General features: G+C 43.0%; 2 protein-coding genes and 1 pseudogene across 18 annotated transcripts in view; 2 read left to right on the top strand and 1 right to left on the bottom strand.

Annotated features, from left to right (window-relative positions):
* The window catches only part of CTNNA2 (catenin alpha 2), a 1,291,223-nt gene that overhangs the window by 901,719 nt on the left and 366,045 nt on the right, over positions 1–23,459 (top strand). Inside the window, exon 1 of one of the 17 annotated variants that reach the window (XM_081596614.1) lies at positions 10,572–10,677. The exons of the other annotated variants lie outside the window; for them this stretch is intronic. The gene's annotated coding sequence lies outside the window, so the exon portion shown is untranslated. Of the gene's footprint in view, positions 1–10,571; positions 10,678–23,459 lie in introns of those variants that run through there. 17 annotated transcript variants of the gene reach the window in all.
* On the bottom strand, positions 678–5,769 carry LRRTM1 (leucine rich repeat transmembrane neuronal 1). The gene is made up of 2 exons (XM_081596615.1): positions 5,682–5,769; positions 678–5,555 (listed from the first exon to the last, which is right to left on the bottom strand). The coding sequence occupies exon 2, from the start codon at positions 5,494–5,496 to the stop codon at positions 3,931–3,933; it is 1,566 nt and encodes a 521-aa protein (XP_081452741.1). The 5' UTR covers positions 5,497–5,555; positions 5,682–5,769; the 3' UTR covers positions 678–3,930.
* On the top strand, positions 10,878–10,995 carry LOC145504082 (small nucleolar RNA SNORA72; annotated as a pseudogene).

Below are 23,459 nucleotides of genomic sequence, written 5' to 3' on the forward strand. Positions count from 1 at the left end.
GAGGAAATAACTGATGCTTATTTTGACTCCCCCCGAAACATTATAATACCCATTTTCCAAAACAGATGTGAATTCTGGTCTCTCGGTAATGCTGTGTGTGAGAAGGGTATCTGATGCCTTTCATTTTCCCAGGGGGTGTGATCCACCAGTGCCCTCTTCTCTAATGCATGGCTACGCCAGACAGAACATAGGCTGAACTTGCTGACAGGTCGGTGACTACAGCCCAGGAACACAGGAAGCCCCTAAACCTTCCAGCGATCTGTGTGCAGTTGCTCCAGAAACCTGGGAGAAGTAACAAGTGGTGTCTGCCCCTCTAATGACCCACACGTACTCATGAATGTGTTGTTTAATACTAAGTCTCCTTCCTGGAGGCAGAGAGGAAGGTGAGGCACGCTTAGACTTTGAAGAGCTTCAGAGAATATTGAAAAAAGGATTTTAAAAGTTTCCTTTCACCAGAATAACCTTTCCTCTGTGATGGCAACCTTACAGTCTTGAGAACCTGAGCTACCTGGTGGTTTCAACTCTCAGAGCTGGAGTCTGAGTCCCAAGGGCTGCCTTTCCTGGGAGAGAAGGCCAGAGAAAGGGTTTCATTTAACCTGCTCCCTCTGGTAGCACCTAAAAAAAAACCTACCAGGGCTAAGACTGGTCTGAGAGTGTCATTTGTCATTTCAAAAGACTTTTTCTTTTCCTTATATAAATATTCAAGAAACCTCTATACCAGGGCTGAACTTTAATCAGCTGGGAAGGTAGTGCAAATGGAGGGTTAATCCATCACAATGCCCAGGAAGAGACGTGAATCACGGCTTTAAATTCTTTTCAGACAGCACAGGACAATGAGATTAGCACCCTCTGTGGGAAGAACAACAACCAAAAACAAGGTTTTTTGTTTTAAAGGCTCCCTTTAAAAATCAGATTCTCTTTTAAATGCTCAGTAGTTTCCTTAGAGGAGGTCAGAGCAAGTTTGTTGATGCTTAAAGATCAATTAATTTAAGAAAGAAAAGATTTCAAGTGTCATAAAACCTTAGTTAAAACTATCGGATTTCCCTCATTCTTGCCTCCCCCCTCCCACTTCTATTCTCCAAAGCAAGAAGTGCAGGAGCATGAAATGGAAAGAGCTGAATTCCTCTGTTTGTGTAGAAAACGCATTTGCTTGCCTACAAAGACACAACGCAGACACACAGGCACACATGCACACACACACACACACACAAAGTAAGAACATAGCTTTGCATGACCATTGTTAGTTCTCCAGGTCTCAGAGTACAGAGTCCTCTCTACAATAGTATTTCATTAGATTTACATGGACTTCAGATCTTCTGTATACGTGGTGTTTAGTCATATGGGGAGGAGTGGGGGTGTCAGCAGCATATAACAAAGCATGATTATTCTCTCATTTTTTCTCATGGCCACATTTTAAAAAGAAGAATGAAGGGGACAAAAAAGTCTTCGGGATAGGAGGTTCTCCAGTTTACACGTTTCTAGGGGTTAGGGTGGATCTCTGCCTCTGCTGTTTCCAGAAAGGCTCTGCTTCTGGAAGCTTTCCCTACAAGCACACCAACAGGGCCCTTAATGCACCAAGCCAGAACAGCTTTTGGCACTGGATCCCAGTAGGCTTCTTAGGAGGAGATTAAATCAACGGAATCCAAGGACTGACTCCTTCAGTTGCACAATTGTTGTTTTTTTTTTTTTCCCCCAGAAAAATCGGTTGTATTCTAGAGGTCTCTTCAGTGGAATTTCATTACAGATGTCCCTGGAACCCTTGCCCCTGAAGATGGTATTTACAGTGGCATCCCCAAATGATTATAAGGACTGAATCCAAAACTCCCTCCTTGAAGTTATCAAAGCACCTCTCTTCTAGAACATTAGTAGTCTAAATGGGTGCTATATGCATGGTATATGTCATAAAGTCATGTTTTAATTATAAACAAAATAAGATGAGGTCTCGTGATCAGAAAGAATGAGCTTATGGTATGCGTGTGCATGTGTGTGTGTATATGTATATATATGTAAGAAGCTATCTACCAAGGCTTAACATCTTAGAGACATTTGCAAAATATTTCTCTTGAAAGAGCTTCTTAGTCCTAGAAGCAGTATTCTTAGGCACAGTGATTTCTCCATAGGTAGAAGACAAATCTACCTTCTATCCTCAGCTTAAGTAAACCTCCTGGTGATGCCATTCTGCATTTCAAACAGCTGACATTGCCTCTTTAGATGGGTGAGTGGAGGCATTTGCATTTTGGGAGAAGGTGGTGTATATTTTCTCCCCCCATCCCTCTTCCTGCTATTCCAACCTCTCTCTCTCAAAAGAAAAGGGAAAATAGAAAGATGCCTGTCGGCAGGATCAGAGAGGTTAAGTACCTGAGTTTGAGGAAGACTTTTAGACTCCAGACAATATTAGTTCACCAGCTTTCACTCGTGACAGTTTATTTCAATCATACATTTACTTAAATTGCTAGCTAGTGAAAGACCCCTCCCATCCACCACACCTCCTCCCCTTTTCCTTCGCTGCACCCACCACCTGGTACCACTCTTAAGTTTAGTTCAATAAACAACCTACATCTCTATGGACCTAGAAACCTGTGAAGGTTGGCAAGGGGCAGTCATTGACCCCAACACAGAAAAAAAACTAAAACATCACAGGGAAAGCAAGCATTACACAACAGGGTGATCTGAAGAGAGGCAGCTTTTCTATACTGGGCTAACAAATTATTCCCATCTCCGTAATATTGGAACATAGGCTCAAAAGCTCATCTTTCCCATTCTTCCCCACTCCCATCCCTTCCATATGAGCCTGCCTGTAAAGTCTCCTGCTTCAGGCAGCACCCAAGTAGGCATTCAGCCCCAGGTAGGCTCTTCCCCCTGTTCCCCACGGCAGCTAGGAGTGTGTTGTCCCCGTGGGAGCCTCAGCCTGCTGCAGTCTTAGCAATATGCTCCAGGAAGCACAGCTTTCATCACCAAGTATTTGGATTCTGCCTTATTTCCCTGAGTCAAACCACAAGAGAGCAGGAGCTGAGGGTCTTTCACTCAGAAGAGTATGGAAAAGGGGCACAAATGCTACTAAGTCTGATGAATCAAAGGCATAGAAGAACAGGCATTTGGGGGTGAAGTTTTGAATTGATTTGAAAGATGCTTTGTATTAAGTGCAAAAATGTTTCTTGTTCATAGGAAAAACTGTCTGGCACTGCCTTTGAAAAAGCATTTGCAATGATCTCTGCCTTCAAGGCTGATCAAGGATGCTCAGTCCTCAGTTCGCCTTTCACGTGCTTTGAAGTGGCTAAATTACATTGCACTCCCCCAAACATAATACAGAGGGTCTGACTTTTTTCAGTCCTTAATCATGTGGGGTACATCCACCTGATAAACTGTTTGTCCTTCTTAATGTTTCAAAATGAGCCTGGCTACTTTGCTATTGAATTTCTGGATTTTCCCTCTGGCCCCTAGATCACCCCTACACACACACCCAGGCACACACCCACACACGCACACACACAGAGGTAGGAAATTGTAACTGTTACTTCTCTCTTAACACAGGTAACAATTCATTTAGGTTACACCAGTCTGTAAAAACTGTAAATGCTATTTTATTTTAAACATTTTAAGTTTACAAAAAAAAAAAAAAATCAATGATTGGTACCTTTTTACACTCTCAGATTCCTGAATATGGACAGATCTTCAAAGAGAGGAAGGAGTTTTCATATGAAATTTAAGATAGACTGTCCTGAAGGTTGTGGGGTGGGGTTTTGTTGTGTTTGATCTCATTTTTTTTTTTAAAGACACAATAAAGCTAAAATGTCAAGTCTCTGGGAGTGATCCCCTTACAGTTTCAGTCAAGGAGTGTATCAGAGCACAGAACCCAGCCTGGCACTCGCCGGCCCACATAGGCTGTCCAGGCGTATTTGGTAGCGCATGGGTTGAGAGTCTCTAGGGCAATCACACCTCGCATTCTCTCGCGGGCTGCTGGTGGCAGGTACACGAGCCATACTCGTTGATGATGACCAGGGCTCCCTCAATGTGGTTCGGTTTGTAATCAACGTAGTATTCCTGGGCAGACATGGCAGCCATCTGATGCATGGTCTGTTTCTGCTTTTGCTTCCTGCGTTGCGTGACAAAGCACTGTCTGAGCTGCCTGAGGCTGGCTGGGAAACACTTCCAGGAGACATAGAGCACCAAGACCACGATGAGGAAGGAGAAAATGAGGGCCATGGTGCCGGTGACCACCTTGTGGATCTGCACGGCATTCTCGGCGTGTTCGCCGGGGAGAGCCACGGTGACCGGCTCAGGCGTGCTGTCGGGCTGCCCCTCCCTGTCGTCAGCGAGTGTGGTGACCGGGCCGGCGGGGGACCCCAGGTCGCTGCGGTTGGTGACGGCCGAGAGCAGGTGGCCGCTGGTGGGCTCGGCTCCCTCCTCACACAGGTGGAACGCGTACACGGCGTCCAGGACGTCCTCGCCCTGCGCGTACTCGGGGCTGGCGCACTGCAAGTTGCCATCGTAGCGCCCCTGGAAGTTGCTGAGCCAGGAGGCCAGGGCGCACACGTTGCGCCCACAATCCCAGAGATTCCCGGCCAGGGTGATGCTGGTCAGCGACTTCCAGGAGTTGAGGATCCGAGGCTCGACGTAGGTGAGGCGGTTGGAGTCCAGCTGCAGGGACTGGAGGTGCGGCACGGTCTCGAACACGTGGGGCTCCATGTACTCGATCTCGTTGCCCGACAGGTCCATTTTCTCCAGGTTCCACACCCAGTCCAGCGAGCTGACCACAATGGCCACCTTGTTCCTCCTCAGACAGAGCGAGTGCAGGGAGATGAGGCGCGGGAAGTGGGCGAAGTTCACCTTGACCAAATCGTTGTGCTCCAGGTGCAGCTCGGTGAGCTTGAACAAGCCGGCGAAAGAGTTGCGCGCCAGACTCTTGAGCTGATTGTATCCGATGTCGAGAAACTTGAGGCTGCGGCAGTCCTGGAAGATGCGCACGGGCACGAACTGGATGGCGTTGGCCCGCATGTGCAGCGTGGTGAGCTTCCGCAGGCCGTGGAAGAGGTCGGGGGCCAGCGCCTGCAGCTTGTTGTACGAGAGGTCCACGCTGCGCAGGTTGGGCATGGGCCGGAAGGTGGTGTTGGCCAGCTGGGTGATCTGGTTGGAACTCAGGGTGAGTTCCTTAACTCGGCGCAGTTTCTGAAAGGCGTCCCCCTGCACCGAGCAGATGTGATTGTGATCCAGATAGAGCCACGTGAGCTGCATTAACCCCGTGAACTGGCCGGCGCGCAGCTCCGAGAGGCTGTTGTAGCGCAGGGACAAGCCCAGCAGGCCGGACAGGTTGTGGGGCGCCTCGGTGAGGTTGAGCGCCTCGCAGTACAGCAGCCGCCCCTCGCACCGGCACAGCTGCGGGCACCCGCTGGGGGCGGCGGGCAGCATCTGAAAGCAGGCCCCCAGCAAACACAAGACCACCCCCGAGGGCCTCCTCAGCAGCCAGTGTAGACAGAGACCGAGCAGCAGGAAATCCATTAGCGAGAATCTTTCCAGAGAGGCTGGAGAATGTCCATTGGAAGCGCTCGGTCAGAAATCTACATCATATTTTATTCCGAGGGAGGGGGGAGCGGGGGAGGGGGGAGAAAAGGGCAACAATCAAATAAATATATTGAAATAAAGCAGGACCACCACCCCCCCGCTCCCCAAAGCCACACGTTCACCTCTAAGCATGCAGAAAGCTGGGCAGCATAGAAAGTTCACAGCCACGGAAAAAGATCAAAGAGATGGTGATTTGATCCATGTTAGATGCTGCAGCAAAGAAAAGGGAGGAAAAAAAATCTTCGGGAAAGAATTTAATTAAAAAGTGTCTTACCCACCCTTTTCCAGAGAGTGACAACCTCCATTCAGCTGCTCCCTTTGTGTGCAGGCTAATTATATGCAGGGCGAGAGAAGACCCCTCTGTGTTTCCGAGGCAGCCCCGGTCCGCGGCCGGCGGATCTGGCAGGCGCACAATGTCTCACTTTGCTGCTCGGCTCCGGGCTGCAAGGGCGGCCGGCGAGGCGGGGAGGCGACTTCTAGGACCTGCAAGTTTCCCAACTACGTGCGGGGAGCCGGGGTTTCGCCTTCCTGCCGCTGTCCTTTCCCTCTGCAGTTCGGACTGTGACGTTGTGGGGGGAAAAAAAAAAAAAAAAACTCCAAACTCGGGGCTCGCGACTCCCCAGGATTTGACAGTCTGGTTAATGTCCGTCATTGGAAAGGACCCCTGGCCGGCGCCACCTTTTCCTCCGCGGAGACCGCCTGCCATTCGCGCCCGGGGCGGCTGCGGAGAGCAGACTCGCTCATCCTTTGCGGGCGGCGGGGAGGTGCGGGCGGCGGCGCGGGGAGCAGCGAGCGGCGCCCCGGCTCCTTCCCTCCGCCAGGCAGTGTGCGGCGCGAGCTTGCACCGGCACCCACTGCTCACTGAGTGTCGTAAGCTGCTCACGATTGTGCGTCTTCCCGGAGCACCTCAGACATGGGCAGATTGAAAAGGGGTGGGCAGAAAACCAACATTTTCCCGAACCACTAAAGTAATATATGTTCTTTGATGAAAAGGAAAACACTTTCAGCTTTTTGGTCCATATTTCAAAAAAAAAAAAAAAAAAAAAGGGAGGGGGATGGGTGGAGGTATGGGAAAGCATCATCAACCACTGAGATATTTCCAAGTGGGAGCCTGAAATACTCTGTTCTGCTCCCCCTCTCCTTTCCCTTTGAGGAATGTTCCCCCCCCCCCCCGCTTTAAAGCTGTCTACGTGTAAGAGGTACGTAGGGATCCGTAGAGAAATCAACATTTGGTCTCTTGCTTTAGAAAAGCAACTTGAGAGAAGCTAGAGGAAGGCAGTGATTGTGGGGACTTGGCTGAGATTTTTTTTTTCCTTGCGTGCACTGGAGTTCTGCAGTCAGCCAGCCCTTTTGGGTGGTGGATGAGGTGGGGGTGGGTGGGAGGAATGCTTTCCAAACTCGGCCGACTTGGGAAGCCATCCCAGTCCAAAGGTAGGAGACCCAGAGTGCCTGAAACGTATGTATATCTGTGTACGGAGAGTCTTTCTTGCCCAAGATCTCTCCCGGGCTTCACCAGTCTCCATAGATGTCTGTGAGGTCCCGGGTGGATTAAAAGAAAGATTTTACTGCCTGAAACCGGGAGGGCTGACCCTGACGTGCTGCCTATGGTCATTACAGAGCCCTGCAGTACACTCCACTCCGGGGGAATATGCCAGAGAGTGAGCGGAGAAGGGGTCGTTTAAACCCACTTCCATGCACACCTCTACTTAAGCTTTGACACTGTTACTAATTGTGCCTTCTGAGTGTGAAGAGACGTCCTTGTCTGATTATTTCCATTAACAATCATTTATGGATGGGCTTCCTCAGCTTCTTATGATGAGCTCTATCTTGTCTCAGCTTGTTTGGAGAGGGTCTGCATTGCTATGGTCAGGAACCTGTTGGTCATCTTCTTTTTTTTTTTAAGAATGACAGTGAAGCCCTGCCAGAAGTGAGTGGATAAGCCTACCTTCTTGACTAAGATGCCCAGAATGGTGATAGGGAGAATCAAATGTGAATTCCCAGCTCCTCACTTTGAATTTCTATCATGTCTGACTGTTAGGTACTGAAAATAAGTGGGCATCATCTGTAGTTGTACTCACATTTGATAAGAACGAACTGGACTGGCTTTGGATAAGTAACTTGGCTGGGCCATAACACCCAAGCTGAAGACACCAACCAGTGGAATCAAAGTCACCAAAGACTGGTGGTACTTTTCAGGAAAAGTCATATGAACAAGGGCATGAATCATTTCCATTTTTGTATTCCTCTGAGCTCTGCCCTGGTCATTCAGTTCTGAGATGTATCATTTAATTGGAAGGAAAACAAATCTGAATGTCCTAGACATCACATGCTGTCTTAGGAGCTTAAAAGAGACATTTGAAAATCAACCCCCTTAATTTTGTACATAACAAAACCCAGGCAAAGATTCACTGGGTGATTATTCAAGGTCTCACAGCTTGTTACTGGCACAGATAGTTTTTTTTTCTCTCCTCTCCCACATCAAAGTGGTGGTCTTCCCATCCCATTCTTGATGGTTGCCCCTCTGTCACTCTTGCCTCTTTCTCAACTCTGTGCTGAGCACCTGCAGGTTTTGTCCTGGCACCTTCAAGGTGCTGCAGAACACTCTAACAGACAAACAATTTCACCATCAAGTGTTTTCACCTCTTGCCAAGACAATTATTCCTGACAGCAAGCCGGCTGATTGAGCCATAAAGGTTGGGAGGCTGGGGCGGGCAGGGGTAAACATTGGCCAACCATTCAGCAAGTATTGTTGAGTACAAGCCACCCAATCCCCATGGCTGCTAGGAAGAAAATTCTCCTAATGTAGGCAGCTTGGCAAAGTGATGATAGAGCCTGCCAAATGGGCAAGAAGAGGTCCCACTTTGGATGTCACTTGATTTGTAGATCTGGTACAGAGAGGCAGAAAAGAGTTGAGTGTTGGCAAGAAGGAAGGAGAATAAAATTAAATTCACTGCATTTATATGTGAGTTTTCTTCTAAGTACGCTACTTAAAACGTAGAAGATGTGTCTCGGCTGTAATTAAAATATATGTATGTACAATATATATATTGCTTTTCACATTATTATCCCGCAAATCATTTCATCTGGATGGTATCTTTAAACCTTTCCCACTTCTAATGTGGCAAGTTTGCATCTTTTCTACGGTTTTAAACCCCTTGGCAGAACCGTATACATTAACAGATTGAAATGAGCTTTATTGAAATTTAGCTATTCTAAGTCATCTGAGTTGCAGAATCCCAATTTATTATGTATTTAAAGCATACCAGCCCTGATTAAATCAATGCAAATTAGGTTAAATAAGAACAACATGAATCAAGTGTTTCAGCAAAGTTGAGTTGAGAAACAACAACTTTTGAGTCACTACAGCAAGTTGACGTGGCTGGTTTTCACCAGTTTTAATTTCATGCGTCTTAGGGTCCAACACAGTTAAAAAGAAAAGGAAAGAGTTCACTTAAAGTTCTCTTGTTCCTCTTGTTTGAGCTCTCATATCTCTGTACCTCTCTTGTGAGAACATCTAATGTTCTAGGTTATAATGTGACAGTTGTGTGTATACATGATCAATCTCTTTTTCCGGGCTAAGCACAGCTTTCTGTTGGTAGATGTCTTCTTGAGCTTTGGATGTTGATGAGAGATACTTTTTACCCTTTAAAACACCCTTGATAGCTTCCAGGTTTGTACAGGAGAAAAGATTAAGCATACCTTCCTGAACGGCCGTAGTATTTGAGCATCAAGAAAACCACCTCAAGCCATCAGGCCAACATGTGATTGGGGAGTGGGGTAAGAAAGGATAAGAATCTTGAAATTGAGGCTTTTGAAAATGGGAAGAAATGCTGAGGTAGGTGAAGTGTGAGTCTGATTGCCAAAACACAATCTGTAACTAAGAGGAGGTGGAAGAGCGAGTTTGATACAGCTGGGGAGGCCAGAAGTATAGCTTGGAGGAAGGAGAGGTAATTAATTCCTCTTCTCCTAAGCCTCATACATTAACCTTTGCATAATAAACTCTCCTGCTTTTTCTTGGTACTTGATGTTGTGATGGGGTGTGGAGTGATCACACACAGTTTAATATATATATCAGTTCAGTTCAGTCACTCAGTTATGTCCGATTCTTTGCAACCCAATGGATTGCAGTACGCCAGGCTTCCCTATCCATCACCAACTCCTGGAGCATACTCAAACTCTTGTCCATTGAGTCGGTGATGCCATCCAACCAACCATCTCATCCTCTGTCATCCCCTTCTCCTTCCACCTTCAATCTGCCCCAGCTTCAGGGTCTTTTCCAGTGAGTCTGTTCTTTGCATCAGGTAGCCAAAGTATTGGAGCTTCAGCTTCAGCATCAGTCCTTCCAATGAATATTCAGGACTGAATATGTTGTACCTATGAATATGTTGTACCTCTCCCATTTCATCTCAACTGAAGGTCACTGCCAATTTGTTTGAGTCAAAATACTTTGTGAAACAAGAGGTAAAAGTGATAAAAGTCTGATATGAGCATGCATTCTGAAGACTGGCCTCCCATTAGGAGTCCTTGACAGTGTTCAGGACAAGAGAAATTCAAGTCGTGATTTTAATGTTCTCTCAGTGCTTGCACCAGCCTGGACCTTGATCTTTATGTGATTATCTTTAATTTTCAGTAGCAGTGAGCCAAGGCTTTTCTTTAAAAGGAAACATTCGGAGGTAGGGAAGGAGGGTGGGAGTCACAATTTCAAAAGGAGAAAATTAACTCTGTTGTTCCTATGGGCAGGCAGCATACAACTGGTCTTTTACAACATGCTTCGCAAAATGTACATGAAACCAAAGGGTTAGGACTTAAGGCTTCTCTCAGGAGATCTACTTAAAAGGAGCATATTTTTAAAAAAAGGTCATTTTTCTTATCAAACTTTATCCTCCTCTTAGAACAAGGTAGTAATATGGATAGCACTAAGGCAGTACTTACTATGCTCAATGCAATATGTTAAATTGTGGGAGTAAACCAAGGAAATGCAATGACACAGTGCTTTCCTCCTGGAACTTTAGGTAGAGAGAGAAGCAGACACTGAGGGACTTTGCTGATAATATTTATTTATTGCCCAGTGCTTGAGAGCAAATATCCCTGGAACACATAAATGAGAAGAGCTGACAGGTAAGACGGGGCCAATGCTAAAAAGCTTCACTGAAAAAGTAAAGTTTATGGAGTAAAGACTCAAGATGTAGGCTCACGGACCTGAGGGGTGGCATCGTGAAAGCATACCTACAATAGGGAACTAAAAGCCTTATATCATGATGAGTGGATTAATCCCCTAGTTCTCAGAGGGAAGAAGAGGGACAGGGACAGAGGAAGTGCTGGGAGAGGAAGGAAGTTGGTAAAGGGCTTCCAAACCTTCCCTGTATTAAGACCATGTATTGGTCCCCAGACCTAGTTCTTTAGCTAGGTATGGTTTTATAAATACTGGTGATAAATTAAGTCTGATTTAAATGATGCATCTTAGGTAGGAAATGTCTGTGACTTCAGGTATGTGACCAACCTTGAGAAATGACAGCATAGCTTGTGTATTAACTTTTGAAGATGACCATTGCTAATTTGATGATTACCAGTTGCCATTAAATGAATTATATTTTTTTAAAAAGGGCTTCCAATGCTATGCTGAAATTTTTAGTTTGCTGTATCCTTCTAGTCTTGAGGGAAATGGCAACCCACTCCAGTACTCTTGCCTGGAAAATTCCATGGATGGAGGAGCCTGGTAGGCTGCAGTCTACGGGGTCACAAAGAGTCAGACACGACTGGCGGCTTCACTTTCACTTTCTAGTCTCGAGACTGAACACCTTCAAGTTATCTTTGACTCTTGTGATAAGTACATGAGTTAGTTCCTGAGGCCTGTTCTGCTATCTCGGGCCCTGCTCTGCAAGCTCCCTCTGCATTGCCATGTGCTCTGATCATGCCATATTACACCTAACTGCTGTATATACTCTCTACATCTTTGCTTACCTTCATCCTCGCCATCCTTCAAGGTTGATGTTAAATTTCCTCTATGTCTTCTTTATTGATTCCCATGTAAAGTGATCTCTAATTCTTCTCAACTCTGTTAACAGCTTACCTTTATCAATTCTGCTGCTGTTCACTTTATATGAGTGTGGCAGTCATTTCTAATTATCGTAGTTTAGAACTGAATGTGACATTAAACATCTTCGAGCTTAGGAATAAAAAGACTTCTGCTTTCTCATTTTCTCTGAGTTTGGTCCTACACGGGTCACTCGATTATCAGTGAAATAGGACCAAGGATGGCTATCTTAAAGGATTCTTGGGGGAAATTCAATGAGATCATGTATATTAGAGTTTTGCAACTCAAAAGTGTAAGCCTAGGACTAGCAGCCTTACAGCATGTTAGAAAGGCAGAGGCTTAGCTGTCTTTCTAGATCCGTTGAATCAAATCTGCATTTTACCATTAGCTCCAGGTTAAAATTAAATTTTGAAAAGCATTCTATTAGAGCATTCTATTAGAAGTATTCACATTCTAACCTGAAAAAGTAACCCAGATATCATTAATGTCTAGTTTTATAATTGAGGAATTGAAGGGTCAGAAATGTTAAGCGATTGCCCAAGATTGGTGGTAGAATTCAGATAAAAACCCTACATCTTCTGAATTTGGTTCTCTGTCCTATTAAATTCCAAACACAGAATTCAAAATCTGTGTCTATCTCAGTACTTAGCACTTAGTAGGACTCTTAATAAAGGTTAGTTGCTTCCCAGGTGGCACAGTGGTAAAGAATTTGCCTGCCAATGCAAGAGATGTGGGTTTGATCCCTGGGTTGGGAAGATCCTTTGGAGTAGGAAATGGCAACCTACTCCAGTCTTCTTGCTTGGAAAATTCCATGGACAGAGGAGACTGGTGGGCTACAGTCCGTGGGGTTGCAAAGAGTCAGATAAGACTGAGCACACACACACACATACCTGTGGCAGTAAGTGTAGAGCCCTTGTACATGTTTTATGCATCCCCTGGCTTATATTACATCTCAGTTTTCTTATCACTGTCAGTCTGTATGTATTTCTCATGGAGGTTTAAGTTTGACTTTTTTATTATAGAAAAATGAAAAAAGGGAAAAAAGACAAGAAAAAAATAAAATTTAAAATGAAGAGTATCACCTAAAATTTAACCACCTGGAGATAAACTGTTAAGTGTTGAGGACATATTCTTCTAGAAGTGGTCTATTTTAGATATATTTATATTTTCTAAAAATACAATAACATTATGCCAATACATACTGCTTTGTAACTGATTTTTTCATTGTTGACATTTTCCCATAGCCAGAATACAAACTGATAGGATCATCTTCAATAACTGCAAACCATTCTAATAAATTTATCCTTCTCTTCTTTTTTACCAGTTAGGGTGCATCTGTTTTATAGCCATTATAAATTGACTGGGATCAGCATCCTCATACATAAAGTGGGGACTTTAAAAAAAAAAAACAACTTTCAATACCTAAGGCCAGATTGTCCTCCTGAGAGGTTGTATATATTTCAATCTCAATATCTCTTAATATCTCTTTTGCTGCTTTATTCTTTTCCTTGATACACTCCATACACACACACACACACACACACACACACACACACACACACTCCACCGCAAATAGAAGCGTCTTTGTTTCCCTTTCCTTCATCTGGCTGGGGTGCCCACTGAGATCCCTGTTGGAATCTGTTCTTGGTTACTTGGAACCATCCTTTTCTTCTTATTCCCTCCTTTATGAAGAGGCAGAGGGAGCCTTGGGTTTTGGGGTCTTCAGTGTTCCTTCTAGGAGCTTCCAAGAGTTTCATTCCCACATCCTATTAAGTGACTAGCCAGCCAGATTATTTCCACAGAAGTGTTCATGTCTGAAAATACTTTAATGCATTGTTACTTACAATGCTCTGTGGAAGTTAAGAGTGTTTAAATATATTTGTGAAATGAACTAGACTCGGCACTGTTGTTTGTGATTCACAATACATTATCTCAATCATGCAAAATCTTGTTTTTCATGGCTTCACCCACTTATTTGGGACATTTTATAACATCAAACCTGGCCTTCCCTGGTAGGTCAGCTGGAGAAGGATCCGCCTGCAATGCAGGAGACCCCCAGTTCGATTCCTGGGTTGGGAAGATCCCCTGGAGAAGGGATAGCCTGCTCTCTCTAGTATTTTGGGGCTTCCCTGGTGGCTCAGATGGTACAGAATCTGCCTGCAATGTGAGAGACCTGGGTTCGAACCCTGGTTTGAGAAGATGCCCTGGAGGAGGGCATGGCAACCCACTCCACTATGCTTGCCTGGAGAATCTGCATGGACAGAGGAGCCTGGCAGGCTACAGTCCATGGGGACGCAAAGAGTCGGACACGACTGAGCAACTAAGCACAGCACATAACATCAAACCAATGTTCCAGAGCAGCTTCGGAAACATTTAGTTAATTGTAAACTGACAGGTGTGTTTGACATTAACTTGGCACTCACCATACCAAGAAGTGATTCTAAAAGTTTGAATTTCAAATGCTATAACAAGATGCTGGTGTAAGACTCTCTTTTCTCTCAGGCCCCAAGGATTTATGGGGATAACTGGACGACTACAGTTCTTCTGCTTGGTATTAACAAGTCTCACCGCCTCTCCTCACCACAAATAATGGAACCAATTTAATTCTGTAGTAAATTCTGTCTGTGATACATCTTAACATTTAATTATCTTGTTTTATAGAATTTTCCAGATGTTGCTAATTTTGTCCTTTCAGCTTTTAGAACCCTCTAATATCTACCTCTGTAGGTGTGGAAGACTATCAGTTATGAGAAGCCATATATAAAGAGCACAGGACTTTCCACATTGCACTGATAGACGGGCCCCCTTTCCTCTTAGTGCAATCTGGCACAGTGCTGGCTTTTTAGAGATTCTTGCTGAAGTGTGTTTATTAACTGGCTTGAATTCTTGCTTAATCAATAGCCTGGAGCATCTGAGTTAAGTATAAAAAACCTTTATATTGCATTGACATATAGGCACACATCGTTAACCCAGGAAGGTCCAAGCTTTTGAAGTCATACAGATTAATGCCATTTATATGTGGCTGCATCTCATACATCTAGTTTGTGTGGGAAATTCCTCACCAGCCATTAGCAGTGAGCCTTTTGTGGTAAATTAGCCAGTTGAATGCATTTATGTCTTTATTCAGTCATCTCCCATTCTCTGGAATCTTTCACAGGCACCTTGAGAATGCCTTTTTAATAATTTAGTATCAATGTCTGCTGCTGTCCTTATTTGTTTTTGTTAGTAAGTTAAATGGAGGTTTAGCTGTTGAGATAAAGTTAGATAAAATGTGATCCCTGCCTTGGGTATTCTTGAATCTGGAGTGGAAGTGATGGTAACAAAGCAATGTGATTCATGCTATGGCAGAGATGTAAACAGAAACTGTGGTTGGAGAGATTTCTGTAACTAATTGAACAAGGACAGAGGAGCTGGGAGAAAAGGAGGAGGGTTGATCAGAGAGAAGGAAAGCTACTCCAGCCAGTAGGCAAAGTCTGTGAAAATGCTATAGGCGCCTCTGATATGTTTACAGTGTCTGGAGCACAGGATGAAAGGGAGGGAAGTGGGGAGAGATGAGACTGGAGTGTTAGAGCCAGATTGAGAAGACTTTCCATCTGGATTATGATTTCTAAAATGTGGGTCCAAGGAATAAAATCCTGATGATTATCTAGAACATTAACATCAGGAAAAAGGATACTGAAAGCAAGGAGAGAAGTTGGGAGGCTCCCATATCTGCCCCACTGAGATATCATGTGAGACTGACTATATTACATGAGAGATGGACAGGACAGGACAAGCATAAACATGGTTTTGTAGTGGAATCCACAATCCTTTACATGCTGATTTCTCCAAGAAACAATTAAAGATGACTTCAAATGGATGGATTGATTTAGGATAGATGGAAGGTAAGGAAGAGTAAGATGTGAAAGAAAATGCCAACATTTAGAGCTAAGAGTAAGTAGTTAAAGGGAATTCCCTGGTTGTCCAGTGATTAGGACTCTGAACTCTCACTGTCCAGGGCTTGGGTTCAATCCCTGGTTGGAGAACTAAGATTCTGCAAGCTGCAAGGCATGGCTCAATAAATAAATAGGTAAATAAATGAGAGTAAGCAATTAAAGATGTGAACAGAGGTTATATCTGGACATAAGAATCCAGGAAATCCCTGAAGCATGCTTGGTAGTTACTGTGGTGGCAGTATATGCAAATCCTCAGTGAGAAAGACTAGATTGCAGCTGATGCACAATCATCTTCCTCTATGGCTCAGGGAGTAAAGAATTCATCTGTAATTCAAGAGACACAGAAGATGCGAGTTTGATCCCTGGGTCTGGAAGATCCCCTAGAGGAGGAAAATGGCAACCCACTCCAGTATTCTTGCCTGAAAAATCCCATGGACAGAGGAATTTGGCAAGCTATAATCCAAAGGGTTGCAAAGAGTCAGATACGACTGAGTGGCTACACGTGCCTAATGCACAATCAGAAGTCTTTGCAGACTCGTGAGGTAATGTGGATGGGAAGTGTATGGCCTCTGCTATCTGCAAGTGCACAGTTTGATTAAAGGCTTTCAAATTCTAATTTTTAAGAATTCTATTCTATTGGTAAATAGGTGATATTGCAGACCTTACTCAGCTTATGCAATACTAGTTTGGAAAGCTTCTTTTAAAGTGATGATTCTCAACACGGAAGAGTAGGAGAGAGCAGAAGAGGTGGAGAGCACTTCAATAGGAGGAACAAAGTAAGGAACACTGCCCAAGTCTACAGTGAACGACTTCTAATAGTAGGCATGGCCCTGAGGCTGTGAGTGGTAAGTCACTCACTTGGATGTGAAAAAGAAAAAAAATGTGGTGAAAAAGAAAAAATGTGGAGGAGATTGACAGGTTTTGAGAAGAGCCCAAATGGTCAAGGACCACCAATATTGGGAGAGGCTACCCAACAATGCATAAAGCTGCAAAGTGACATTTTTAGTGTGACATCATGTTAGTTGCTCAATCATGTCCAACTCTTTGCCACCCCATGGGCTGCAGTCCACCAGGCTCCTCTCTCGGTGAAATTCTCCAGACAAGAATGCTGGAGAGGGTTGCCATTCCCTTCTCCAGGGTATCTTCACAATCCAGGGATCGAACCCGGGTATCCTGCATTGCAGGCAGATTCTTTGCCATCTGAGTCACCAAGGAAGTGCAAAACCAGTGCTGTCTGTCTATGGACTCTGGGTAAAGGACTGGCTGACTTTGAGTCCTTCGCCCAAGAGGGTTTGCCATTGGCAACTTATATCAGCCTAAGATTATTCCTCTGTAAATGGACCTTGCATTACCTTCTCAAACATGAAACAAGGTGATGGCTAGAGATCAAGTCCTTCAGAATGTAATTCTGTACTTGTGTTTTAGCAGAAGAATCTGAGACACTGAATAGCTTACTACAAGGAACTTTTAAAATTTTTGACTCTAGGCTGAGAAGTATTCTGCCATTTACAAGCTGCATGACCTGGGCAAGTAACTAGTTTCTAAACAGAAGGATTCAACATAGTAAAATAAAAGATATATATAAATAATAGATATAATTAAAATAAATAGATTATAAATAGATATAAATAAAAGATATAATAATAGAAATAATTCAAATTCTATTGCAGTAACTACTTATATTCATTTCTATTATATGAGACCAAAATTATAACAGAAGGAAGACAAGAAGGAAAAAGAGTTATAAGCAGGAATGGTGTCTGTACCTCTCACTTAAACTCTTATCACTCCTTAAATATCAGTGCATATTTTAGAGGCTGCAGGGAAAAAAAAAAAAGCAGAATAAGGCAAACAAACAAACAAACCAAAACCTTGGTGGTTAAAACAACAGTCATTTAGGTCATGGTCCTGTGTGTTATGTCTGGAGATCTGTATAAACCAGCCTGACTGTGCTTACTCAGATGTCTGTGGTTAACTGAAGAATTAGCTGGAAACCAGATGAATTAGGATGGCTTCCCTCAAGGAGTGGCGATTGGCCGATTGTTGGCTGGGGCACTTCGCTTCTCTTCCATGTGGCCTTTCATCCCCGAGCAGGCTAGCTTGGGCACAGTGGTGTGGTGATGGAATGGTTGTAAGAGCAACAAGAGAGTGCAAGTCCCAGTGCACACGTACTTTTCAGGTCTCAGCTTCCAGCCAATTGCTGTGGTCTCTTGGCTAAAGCTAGTCACATGGTCATCCTAACTCAAGGACAGGAGGAAGAGGCTGCATCTCTGCATGGATAGGGAAGTATTTGTGGTCATTTTTGCAGGTCAAATAAAATTGTACTTGCTTAATGTTACTATGGGCTTCCCTGGTGGCTCAGTGGGAAAGAATCCACCTGCCAATGAAGGAGACGTGGATTCGATCCCTGGGATGGGAAGATCTCCTGGAGAAGGAAATGACAACTCACTCCAACTATTCTTGCCTGGGAAATCCCATTGACAGGGGAGATGGTGGTCTACAGTTCGTGGGGTCACAAAAGAGTCAGATACAACTTAGGGACTAAACAGTGTTACTATAACTGTAGGTACTAAATGCTCTAAAGTGATTTTTATTTCTCAAGCCACATGACCCAGACAGACATCATCCTTAAACACTAAGGACCAGCAGCACAAGTGTCACCTAGAGCTTGTTAGAAATGCAGACTCTCAGACTCTACCTATGATAGACTTGAATCAGAATCTCCATTTTAACATGATCCCCAGGTGATCCATAAGCCCAGTGAGGTTTTAGAAGCTCTGTATCTTTTCTCTATTCCTCATAATTCCCTTTTGTAGGTTGCTGTGCTCTCCTGTTGAGTGATAGATCTTTGATTTTTCAAGGTGCCAGAACTGTTTCCTCTGCACAACTGAAACAGAACAAACACAGGTTTAAACAGTAAAACAGGTTGCTTCACAGCATGAATAGCTAGAGAGAGAGAGAGAGGGTATAACATTTTTCTGCTCAGTTGTCCTCTGCCTATAAAAATAGAAATTTAAAATTAAAATAACAGTACATAAATATTAAAGAATACTGTATTTAACTAGGAAGAACCATTTAGATTTAGAACAATTTTTAATGCAGAAACAGCTAGGCACATGAACTGACCTTTTATATCCCTGAGCAGTTGCTTAACTGGACTTTGTTGTTTTCTGAAGGTTGAAAGATTGATGCTCCAATCTTAGGACCACAAGTTAAATATCTCTAGAAAATATACAAATCTCTAGGTACTATTTGGCCTTTATGCAACTAATAAGACCAATAGAACTTATTAAGCATCTGGCATGTGCAGGTCACTGGTCTAAATTTTAGAAAATCAAGCATTACTGTAGTTTGTTGAATTTCCTTCATTTCAGACCCCAGAAGTGAGGCAGAGGAGGAGATAGGAGAGGCTAAGCTTTTGACAAGTTTATTTCACCAGGCTGAGGACAGACATGGGCATCTAAAGGGCCTAGAGCCTTTCTCAACTTTTGACTTAAAGTGAAGGAATCTGTAGCCAACACACTCCTTTAGTTTGCTTTTCACCTCAAGGCTGAACAGCAAAGAGAAAAGTTTTGCATTAAAGCTTAGTGCTGTCATTCTATATGAAGTTTGCTTTGGTTATTTACTCTTTTTGGAAGAAAGTAACTTCTTTTTTGAAGCTATAACTAGTACTGTTTTCAACATATATGCTTTCAACATTTATCCTGTTCTTGTCAATCAGTCAGTCTACCAGTCAGAAGTTAGCAAATACCTGTTGAGCAGTTACTATATGCAGGCATATCTTAGTCTGTGAATAAGTCTCAGTAATTTCATAAGCAAACAGACATATAAGATAACTTTTAGCTCCTGAAAAGCTAGGGAAAGTTAACATAGAAACCTGTAAAATAGAAAATTTGAGGGAAGGGGCCTACCTTATCTAAGGTTAGGCGGTGCTTCTTGAGGACGTGATATTTGAGTTAAAACCTGAATAATGAGAAGAAGGCATCCCGTTAAAGCTCCAGAAGATGAGTATTCCACGGAGAAGGAACAGCAAGTGCCAAGGCCCTAAGGCCCAAACAAACCTTTGTTCATGCACCTGTGAAACAGCTAATATGCCGGATCCCGTGTGATAGGCCTGAAGACACACAAGAAGGGTGCTGAACACAAGATACATTTCCTTAAAGGGTCAATGTATCTTTTGATAAATCTTCACAAATGTTCACCAGCATCCCCATCAGCTCTATTTCAAACCTTATAGAGTGATATCTCAGGAACTAAAGTAAAGCACTTTAAAATATTAAGTCAAATTTATGCCTTAAAGTTTTATGATATTCTACCACTTTTCCCAATACCTGGAAATGAAGGCATCAAAAACCTAAGTCACTTGCCTTAACACAGTTGGTGTTGATGGTAAGAGATTTTTCTGCATTCCCTAGATCCACGTATGGGGCAAGTAAGAGGGCTGGATGGTGGTAGTGGTTTAGTCACTCAGTCATGTCTGACTCTTTGTGACCTCATGGGCTGTAGCCCTCCAGGTTCCTCTGTCTGTGAGATTTTTCAGGCAAGAATACTGGAGTGGGTAGCCATTTCCTTCTCCAGGGGATCTTCCCATCCCAGGGATCGAACTCAGTTCTCCTGCATTGCAGGCGGATTCTTTACCAACTGAGCTACCAGACTTTTGGTGACATAAAAGCCAAACTGGATTCTTGTACAATCTTCCTTCTCCCCTAAGGTTCATCCAGAGCAGATCCAGCAAAAGAGGAGCTGGGGCAATTTAAACTTGCCTCTGAGATTACCCCACTCCTCCCTGCCCCCTCCAGCCATCTGTTGCTATTTGCATAGACAAAGAACAGAACAGGATACCAACCACATACATTCAGAAATCTCATTTTGTATGTGGGAGTCTGGATTCATTAACAAGTTCCTCAAACTCTCCCTACACTTACAACACCAGTCTAAACATAATCCAGTGAAGTCATGAGAATAGGTGATGATCATCTTTATGATGCTGAGATGGAGTGTCTAAATTCATCATCTGCTACTTCCTAGTAAGTGTCTTTGGCTTAAGTAGGTTGTTTTTCAGCATCCTTCAAGTAAATAATGCTCATTCCAATATTATATAGTCTCTGCACTGCCCCTCTTATTCTAACTCCTATTAAATCCCACTTCCTTTATAAGGGCTCTCATTTGCCATACTATTCACTTATCCGACCACAAATCTATATCACCACCCAGGCATTCAAAAGCCATGTTTTGTGGGTACTTACTCTGTTTCATTAACTGTGCTAAGTATGAGGATGTATAAAATATTTTGGATAATACTTTATTCTTTAAAGTTTTCATTTTGTTGGGGAATCAGTCCCAGAAGTCCACATTAATTCCTCCTTTCTTTGAATTATGACTCATCTAAAAACTAAGTGCTCTGTTAAATGCTGTCTAAAATTGCTCTCTAGTTGTTTCTAAGTCCCCTTCTCTATTTTTTCCCCACATTGCCTAAATGGGAATTTCTCAAAAGCAAACTCTAGATTATATTTCTAATTTAGTGGTGTGTCTGATCACAGAGTTGAAATATTCACGTTTAAATTCTAGATTTGTCACTTACTAGCACTGTGATTTTAGGGTACATTTCTTCTGCATATACAGAATGGAAGTTGGTTGGGAAGATTTCTAAGATCCCTTTCAGCTCTGACATTCGTGAATCAGTAAATTCTACAGTACATAACAAGGGCTGGAAAGTGAAGGTGACACTCAATATAAAGGTGCTGATAGTTTATTTCAGAGGCTTTCAGTTCTAACCTGTTTATGTGGTGGGTGGTCTTCTAACTGTAAAGCAACTTTGCCCCCCACTTATAGACTGAAACAGAGTAAATACAAAAACAGTCAAAACAGGGTCTTCAGCTAGGCAGGGATTCTTTCTCAGTCTGTAGAGCAAGACAGACAAGAGATATACCTGTTTCTACCTTTATTGGGTCACTGCATCTTACACTGGACATTCAACATTAGCAGTTCATAATGGTCCTGGAAGAGATGTTGATGGATGTTTGTTGAATCACCAGTTCATAACTGGTGATTTAAGGAAGGTAGGATGTTAAGAGTTTGGTGCCATGCTTTGGGAGCTGATGTCAAAGGGAGAAGCCCATCTTTCATCAAACCCTACTGCAGATGGTGAAAGTGAAGTTGCTCAGTTGTATCTGACTCTGTGCGACTCTGTAGCCTGCTAGGCTCCTCCATCCATGGGATTTTCCAAGCAAGAATATTGGAATGGGTTGCCATTTGCTTCTCCAGGGTATCTTCCCGACCCAGGAATTGAACCCCGGTCCATTGCAGGCAGACTCTACCGTTTGACCTACCAGAGAACCCCATTGCAGATGGTAGCCCTCTCTAAGCAAACAGTCATCTTGAGTTCCTTTGACCATATGCATAGGTTAACTATGTTCAAGTAGTAATAACCCTGTATAAGAAGTACTCATTTTAAAGACAGGTAATTCCCTGAAAGAATTTAATATTGTCTTCTTGATTTCAATATAAATGGTGTTTGGAGGATTTTACAAATTTGAAATATTTTTAATAGAATTCAATGACTTTCTTTCAGTATAATTGCCTAACATGAGCTAATGGATGCCAACCATTTTACTGTTGTTTTTGTTTTAAACAACTAAATAGTTGCTTTACAAAATGAAATGGGCATATTGCCAAACTTGCCACAGCTCTTTGAGCCCAAAGTTTGTTTCATTATATAATATAGTGAATAGTACGTCTCTTCCATAATTGTTATGAACATTGCAAACGCTTCAGAAATCTTTTTGAGATCCAAGTGTACCACTCAGGATATTATTCAACCCATGTGGAAAGCAAACAACTTTTTACTTTGATGGTTTTGCTCTTCCAGAATCCCTGAGAGCCAAAAAAGAAAAGCAATACCTTGTGACTTTGGTGATGTGGATATAGTAAGACTGTATTTGGGTCTCCAGTTCCAGAATTCTCTCTACTCTCTTTCCATTGCCACCTAGAACATCATCTCAGCTCTCATGAGCATTTTTGATGTATGAAGTAAACTACATGGCATTTACCACCCACCTAACTGCAGTGGTGTCAGGAGGGTTAAAATGAAACATATTTTAAAAGCCTTCTAGAAATTTTTGATGTTCTGTAAAAAGACAACAACTCCTGAACTGGTTCTTTTCTGCAGCAGGGGGTGTTCCTCTTCCTGTAGCCTGCTGGTAAGAAATGAGGCAAGGTTTTCCATCCCACTGTTTTAGGAACAGATAAGGGACGAATTGAATGCTAAAGTAATAGTCAGAATGCCAGGGAATGATTGTGCTTTGATGCTAAGATTTAGCTACTGTCTTAATCTTGGGAATTATTTTTCATCCATTTAATAATTTTTAAACAGGCCAAGGATAAACGTATACACTAACTATCAGGACCTGAGTTTCTTCATCTTCAGTAATGGGATTACTGTTCTTGTTTTATGGAACAGCTTTTGAAAAATAAACTTGCCCATACATATATTATTAGTTTTAGAGTCTCATTCTGTACCTGGGAGGTATTTTCATTATTTTTGTCAGTTTTCTAGCATTTAGCAGTTGTCATTTCCTTCTTGGGCCAATGGGCTATTTCCCAGCAGAGTGGGGGATGTTTTAGAGTGGAAGAAAGCTTTAGTGTTCTGAAGTTTACTAGCTGTTTTTTTCCTTGGATTCCTGCAGCCCTGGTACCTACCTCTAGTGCTGAAGTAAATCACATATCTGGTAACTTTTTACTCCTAAACATTTTTAGTATATATCTCAAAAATAAACTTTTAAATAAACATAATACCATTATCATACCTTTGCAAATGACTGATAATTCCCTGAAATTACTGATACACAGTCCATATTCAGGTATCTCCCATTATCCCTCAAATTTTCTTTCTTATTTATTTATTTATTTTTTTGAAGTAGATTTGTTTGAAT

Source organism: Giraffa tippelskirchi, chromosome 4, assembly GCF_054371585.1.
Source record: "Giraffa tippelskirchi isolate mGirTip1 chromosome 4, T2T-mGirTip1v1.2.pri, whole genome shotgun sequence".
In the NCBI taxonomy this organism is placed as follows: Eukaryota; Metazoa; Chordata; class Mammalia; order Artiodactyla; family Giraffidae; genus Giraffa; species Giraffa tippelskirchi.

Coding starts and splice junctions, on each gene's coding strand:
- LRRTM1 (XM_081596615.1), bottom strand. CDS start 5,496: ATGGATTTCCTGCTGCTCGGTCTCTGTCTACACTGGCTGCTGAGGAGG.